Below are 7,740 nucleotides of genomic sequence, written 5' to 3' on the forward strand. Positions count from 1 at the left end.
TCAGTGTTGGGAGTAACGCATTACAAAAGTAATAATATTACAGTAATATATTACGTTTTGCTGTAATGCAGTAATATAACGCATTACTAATCAAATTTGGGTAATATTATTACTCGTTACAATCTCAGTAACGCAAGTTACAACAACATATCTTAACTCAAAATTAAGTGGTGAATTTACTAACACTGCAAAACAGCACCAGATAAAAAATTCTGCGGGTAAAATAGTTTGTCTATTTCCTGTTACTGGAATTAGATGGTTGAGATGACTGCAGAGACGGATTCTACATTTGTGAGATGGACACAGTCCTGTTATTTTCAGTTCATCGGAGAAAAGGATAAGAATGCATAGGTGCAATATGTGCGACACCAAACTCTCAACATGGAGAAATAGCACGAGTAAAACCTGGAAACACCTGGACTGGTGCCACTAACACTAAGCTATCTTGAGAGAGCTGCAAGGTCGGAGAAGAGAAAAAAGGCGGGGGACGAGCGCAGACAAGCAACACAAATTAAGTTTAACTAAAAAATAACAAAATCTGTTTTTATTAAATCATAGTCTATGTATAAAATGAATGAATATGCAATATGCAATATTTTACTTAAATAGCCTAATTAACAGATTAACAAAACGAAAGGAAAAGACAGAGAGATATGCTGCTGAGTTTGGTTCATAGGCTATTTGTGTGGCGCGGCACTCTACGAAAGTCCACGGAAAGGAAACCAAGATGACAGACATAAAGTAAACACATTGCAGTTTCGAATGATCTGTATGACCAAAAATGACGGAGTATTTTTTTGTTGTTTGTTTCCGCTGTTCGATCGCGCCGGCGCCTCACGCCCACACATACAGCATTGCAAACGTTGCAGCCTGTTCATTATCAGAATAAAATACAGTCAACCAAACATATAGATGTAGCCTACTGCATAGTACAATCCGTGCCGTTCAGCCTGAAACTTTCTTCTGAAACCGTTCAAAATTACCTATAGGCTAGGTGTTGTGTTTATTGTTTGTACATGATAATATTTTGCTTTATTTACTGCTGTTATTTATGAATGTAATAATGCGATTTGTGCTTATATATTTTTTACCTAAACTACAACGTAACATTAATGTAGACCTACATACCAGATATCTAAATATGATTTCATATATTTTATGCTATATACACTCTTAAAAATAAAGGTGCTTCAAAAGGTTCTTCAAGCGATGCCATAGAAGAACCATTTTTGGTTCCACAAAGAACCAGTCAGTCAAAGGTTATTTAAAGAACCATCTCTTTCTTACCTTTTTGTAATCTGAAGAGCCTTCTTTCGCCCCAAAGAACCTTTTGTGAAACCGAAAGGTTCTTCAGATGTTAAAGGTTCTTTATGGAACCATTTAAACAAAAAGGTTCTTCTATGGCATCGTGAAGAACCTTTATTTTTAAGAGTGTAGACCTATCACATTACCCTCCACTGGATGTATAATGAGCAGCAATAAACTACATTTTGGCATTTTATAATACTTCTGTGGATGTTTTGGTGAAAGTAACTTTAAAAGTAGTGTAACGCATTACAATTCAGAGACAGTAATATTGTAATGTAACTAATTACTTTCAAAAGACAGTAACTAGTAATATATAATGTATTACATTTTGGAAGTAACTTGCCCAACACTGATTATTAGCATATTAGTTATCAGCTAAAGCACATTTATCATTGACAAAGGTGTGTATAAAATATAGTGAAATATATGCAAACAATTTCAAAGCATCAAAAGAAATGCCTATATAATATATGGAGCCAGTGTGTTGAAGTTGAAGGTATACTTTGCTGAAGACTGTAAGCTGTTTACTGTGGCTGCACACTGAGCATCTGACAGGGCGGAAGTCTGTCTGTGCCAGTATTTCAAGCCTTATTACAGATATTGATTTGGAAGCAAAAAGGCGGTATTGTCATCCTAAAGAGGGTTACCTGATTCCACTGGGCTGTTTGATTGACAGGGGAACTGATGTTTTGCAGGTACATCCATTATGTTTTTGACTTGGGCAATGGGCCATCGCTCATGAAGGGCAACTCCGACAAGCCGCTCAATGACAACCAGTGGCACAACGTGATGGTGTCCCGCGATGACAGCAACGTGCACATGCTCAAGATCGACTCCCGCACGGTCACGCAACACTCCAATGGAGCCCGCAACCTGGACCTCAAAGGTACTTCCTTTCATCCACACTTTTCAGAATACTTCATCATATATTTTAGAGTCAATGCATATTTGTATTTGAGATGCCTTGCTTTTTTGACTTTGGAAAATGTCCACTTTTTTGGTTTCATGAGCTGAGTGATATTGTATACATGTAATTGTACGTCTTAAAAGCAGAGGCGGACAAAGTACTCAACTCCATTACTTGAGTGAAAGTACAGATACTGCTGGTCAAATGTTACTCCATTACAAGTAAAAGTTGTAAAGACAGATTGTTACTTAAGTAAAAGTACAGAAGTACTTGCTTTTAAACGTACTTAAGTACCAAAAGTAAATTTCCTTTTTTATGTCAATGCACTTTTTGTTTTATTGTTGTACGTAATACTTGCAATACTTCTGATGCAACTTCCAATACATTACACCTACTAGCTTGTAGTATCTTTGGAATAAAGAGCTTTTAGAATGTTAAAAACCTATGGGGGAAAAAAATTAACACCCCTACCCACCCGCAGTAGAATACTGTAGTTCACCTAAAAATCACCGTCAGTCCTTCCCAAGATGTAGATGAGTTTATTCATTAGAACAAATTTGGAGAAATTTAGCATTACATCACTTGCTCACCAATGGATCCTCTGTAGTGAATGGGCGCCGTCAGAATCATCACAATAATCCACAAGTAATTCACATAACTTCAGTCCATAATAATGCTTCCTCTAGTGAAAAAGTTCATCTGTTTCCTCTCACATCAAAATCTATGGTGCTTGATCTGTACATACTGTTTTTCTCTCCTGATTTAGACGAGACAATTGTTTCACTGGAGAAAGAAATTTTATGGATGAGGACTCTGTTTGAAATGAAAAATGTCTGAATGATGGATTTGTTTACTACAAACACAGCTTTTCTTTTCTTTCTTTTTTTTTTCCACACAATGCAAGTCAATTGTAATCAAAGGGATTTGGTTACCAAGATTCTTCAAAATATCATACAGGTTTGAAACAACATAAATTAAATAATAACAACATTTTCTATTTCTTTTCACAGCCGTTAAAAACCACACTTCTGATTTTCAGTTTAACAGAATTTCTTCCATCATTACACTCGCTATGGTTGTTTAGGCTGAAGTTCTATTACTGTTATCAACTGTTATCTCACTCTTAGGTACGCTTAGATACATATTTGCTGTTTTACACTCATCTTGGGCTTGATTTCCAACTCTTGCATTAAACTTTAATGAGTATCTTTCCTAATGGGTATTTACACAGCTTCCAGCTCCTTGTTTAAATCATGTTGCTTCTGAAATCTACCTTCCAGTACTTCTCACCATTGCTATAATTTTTCGCTATTTCGGTTGTAATTAGAAGAACAAAGAGCAGTGCCTACGGGGAAAGAGAAAAAAAAACAACGACAACACGGCACTGACTTTGCATAATTTTTAGTGCTTCCAAGCCTGCGTTTAGCTATCTTAAGCAGGTGTTGCTTGACTCTGGGCACAAAAATGAACTTTTACTTCATATGAAATGTAGAAACATGAATCTCATGTATATTCAGTTATTTTCTTGTGTGTTGGAATGAAATATTTTGATTGAAAAGACATCAGCAGATATTGCCATAGCAATAGGCTTTTCTCTATTCTGAGTTTTCACTGGCATCTTAGTAGAAATTTTGGCAGTCAGTCCTTAGTTTTGTGTTTTAGTCGACACTAGAAGAAAGCTGAGACAAGTTCACAAAAAGAAAACAGAAACCACTTTGTTTGTCAAGACCAAATAATCTAACCAAAGAAGTAAATCTAAGGAGAATTTGTCAAGGTTTTTTACAGTGTCCCATGCCTTTCTGAAAATGCTGATTGTCTAGTGATGTGGTACATTGGAACGATTCCTAAAGTGAAAAAAATATTCATTTTACTGTTCCATTTATGACTGTGTTGTGTCAGCAGAAGGAAAACAATAGTTTGCAAGACTCTCAAGACTGTGTCTAGATGAACAAGTCTATTAAAAATATCAGACGATTTGTCCTTTTGAACATTTAATGACATGCTCTTTTGAGGTTATAAAATGTGTTGCAGCTGCGCAAAAATATAATATTAATTAATTAAATCATAAATATTAATTAATAATAATAATTATGAATGAACATGTAGTAATTAGTGTCAATTGTTAAAACATAATAAACATATAATATAATAAGTAAGGAATAATGGTAACACTTTAGATTAGGGAACACATATTAACTGTTAATTAAGAGTTTTCCCTCAATAAACTCCTAATTTGCTGCTTATTATTAGTTAGTAAGGTAGTTAAGTGTAGGTATGGGGTAGGGTTAAGGGATCTAAAATATTGTCATGCAGAATAAGGCATGAATATGTGCTTTATAAGTACTAATATACAGCCAACATGCTAGAAATATGCATGTTAATAGCAGCTAGTTAATAGTGTGAATTGGTCCTTAAAATAAAGTATTTCCAGAATAATTGACAATGGGCCGTTGAATTATTAGAAAATATATCACCATCATATATCATGCATCACCACCTCAGGTGTGCATTATTTTCTAATAATTCAATGGCCCGGAGTCAATTATTCTGCTTATACTACGGTTACCACACTTCAAATATTGGACATAGTGTTTTGGACCCCCTTTTGCTTTCAGAACTGCCTTAATTCTTCATGGCATATATTAAACAAGGTATAAGAAACCAGTTGGAGATGATTTGAGCTTTGTGACATGGCGAGTTACCCAGCTAGAAGTAGCCATGACATGATGGGTACACATTAGTCATAACAGGATGGATATGGTCAGTAACAATGCTCAGGTAGGCTGTGGGATTTATGATGATTAGTTGGTACTAAAAAGCCCAAAGTGTGCCAAGAAAATATCCCCCACACCATTACTCCATCACCAGCCTGAGCCATTAATATAAAGCAGGATGGATCCATGCTTTACACCAAATTCTGCCACTACCATCTAAACGTCGCAGCAGAAAGACTTATCAGACCGGGCAACTTTTTTCCAATCTTCTGCTGTCCAATTTTGGTGAGCTAGTGTGAATTGTAGCCTAATTTTTCTGTTCTTACAGGTAGCTGACAGGAGTGGTATCTGCTGTGGTCTTCTGTTGTTGTAGCCCATCGACTTCAAGGTTCAACGTGTTGTGTGTTCAGTTGCTCTTCTGCGTAAATTGGTTGTAACGAGTGTTTAGTTGCCTTTCTATCACCTCAAACCAGTCTGGCCATTCTCCTCGGACCTCTGACATCAACAAAGCATTTTCACTGACAGAACTGCCGCTCAGTGAATATCTTCTCTATTTCGGATCATTCCCTATAAACTCTAGAGATGCTTGTGCGTGTAAATCTCAGTTGATCAGCAGTTTCGGAAATACTCAGACCAGCCTGTCTGGCATCAACAAACCATGTTTAAAGTGACTTTTTTCTTCCTCATTCTGATACTTGGTTTGAACAAGCTGGGATTGTGTGTGTGTGTGTGTGTGTGTGTGTGTGTGTGTATATATATATATATATATAATACATACACACACACACACACACACACACAACACGTATATGCACATGAGTACATTTCTACACTATGCACTCCAAATATAATTTTTTGACTCAAAGTGCTCATGGTTCACTAACCATGGTGCTTAGATAAAGACTGTGAGAAAAGAAAAGTTTTAAAGCTTACAAAGTCTCCAGGACAAAAATCTAATTGTACGTCAGCATGTTGCTTTAAGTACAAGAGTAATAAAGGCCAAATCAAATAAGGCTATAAGGTGCAAACTCCTTCTGTCAGGCTCCAAGGTTTTTTTTTTTATTTGGCTGCCCCAGAAGAAGTCCTTTAAACATCAAAAGAGCAACTTCGCAGTACGTGTCAGTTGTAATTGTTCAAGCAATTATGCCGGAGAGAATGGAGAGTGGCGTAACAATCCCCAGGGTCCAGTGCTCTTCTGTGAAGTGTAAAATGAACATCCTCAGACGGGAAGGTGCTGAGATGTGGTGTTGTTTTCCGTGAGGGAGCCAGTGGAAAGTGACGCTTGACCTGTTATGTGTGTTGAAATGAGCATATGTGGAGAGCGCTCGTGACAATCCACTTTCCACACTGTCCGATAATTGAGGGGTTTTTTTCGTCCTCAAGGAACTGTTATCCAGCCCCTGTAAATGTTTTCTGAAAATTTGTTTTATTGACTTAAAACCAAATTGCTTTCCTGTTCCCCCTGGCGTGAGGAAAATCCAGGTGTTGCTATAAAATGTGAACGTCAATTAGTTTATTAATGAGCTGTTGGTGGCCAATTCAGTCGAGGCAAAGTTCTCCTGAACACACACACACTCTTTTTTACATCATGGTGAGAACCCAGATTTAGTAGTAAACACTGAACAAATGATGCCTCCGATCATGCGGCTTGTTAAGGAGTGCTGTGCTATTACTTTTCTAAGAAATTAGATACACAGTTTTCACCTGGCAGATGATAAAACTTGCATTGACTTACATTTGAAGGAGAGACCCAAGCCATATCTAAAGAGCAGGATATCATAGAGAATGTTCAGGTGGCTAAGCAAGCAACCACAAAGCAGATAATAGCATTACACAAAACATTGTAGCAACCAACGTTCTGGCAAACAGCAAAGCATTATCGTCTAGCATAATTTCTCACCCTCAAGTCATCCTAGGTGTTTATGACTTTCTTCTTTCAGATGAATCCAGTCGGAGTTATATTAAAAATTGTCTTTGATCTTTCAAGCTGTTTAATGCCTCTCAGCGGGTGTTGTATGCATCAGTCCAAAAGAAGTTAAATAAAAAGTGCCCATCCATAAAAAAGTGTCTCACATGGCTTCCAGAGGGTGAACAAAGCCCTCCTGTAGCGAATCGATGCGTTTTTGTAAGAAAAATATCCATATTCAAAACGTAATAAGCACTTTAATGTAGCTTGCGGCAACAGTTGTACACGGAAGCAGCTCTGAGCAGGTGACGTATGAGGTCGGCTTTGCGCATGCGCCGCTCAGAAGTGACTAACGCGGTAGCACAGGGGAGAGATCAAAACAAAACAACGGTCACTTATTATAAGTACAAATCGAGGATTTGTAAAGAAGAATGTCGGAGGATTTCGATATAAGCCAAGAGGAGACTGGTTTTCCTTTGCTAAAATAAGGAAACTTTGCTTCCTTTGCTCCTGTTAACAAACGTTGGTTTTCACGAGACTCACCGGCGCATGCGCAACGTCGACCTCATAAGTCATCAGCCCGGAGCTGCTTCAGTGTACAAATGTTGGCACAAGCTACATTAAAGTGATTATTACGTTTTGAATATGGATCATTTTCTCAAAAAAACGCATCGATTCGCTACAGGAGGCCTTTGTTCACCCTCCGGAGCCGTGTGAGACACTTTTTGTTTATGGATGGGCGCTTTTTATTTCTTCTTTTGGACTGATGCACTGCAACACCCGCTGACTGCCATTAAACAGCTTGAAAGATCAAAGACAATTTTTAATATAACTCCGACTGGATTCGTCTGAAAGTCAGTCAGTCATATACACCTAGGATGACTTGAGGGCGAGTAATTTATGGG

At 37.5% G+C, this 7,740-nt stretch overlaps 1 protein-coding gene across 1 annotated transcript in view; it reads left to right on the forward strand.

The window, feature by feature from the left end:
- Positions 1 to 7,740, forward strand: part of nrxn2a (neurexin 2a) — a 401,294-nt gene that overhangs the window by 181,342 nt on the left and 212,212 nt on the right. The window contains exon 17 of the mRNA XM_016244908.1: positions 2,004 to 2,194. Within this exon, the coding sequence (XP_016100394.1) occupies positions 2,004 to 2,194 (191 nt within the window). The remainder of the gene's footprint in view (positions 1 to 2,003; positions 2,195 to 7,740) is intronic.

This window comes from Sinocyclocheilus grahami, unplaced genomic scaffold (genome assembly GCF_001515645.1).
Source record: "Sinocyclocheilus grahami isolate Dianchi unplaced genomic scaffold, SAMN03320097.WGS_v1.1 scaffold738.1, whole genome shotgun sequence".
NCBI classification, from domain to species: domain Eukaryota; kingdom Metazoa; phylum Chordata; class Actinopteri; order Cypriniformes; family Cyprinidae; genus Sinocyclocheilus; species Sinocyclocheilus grahami.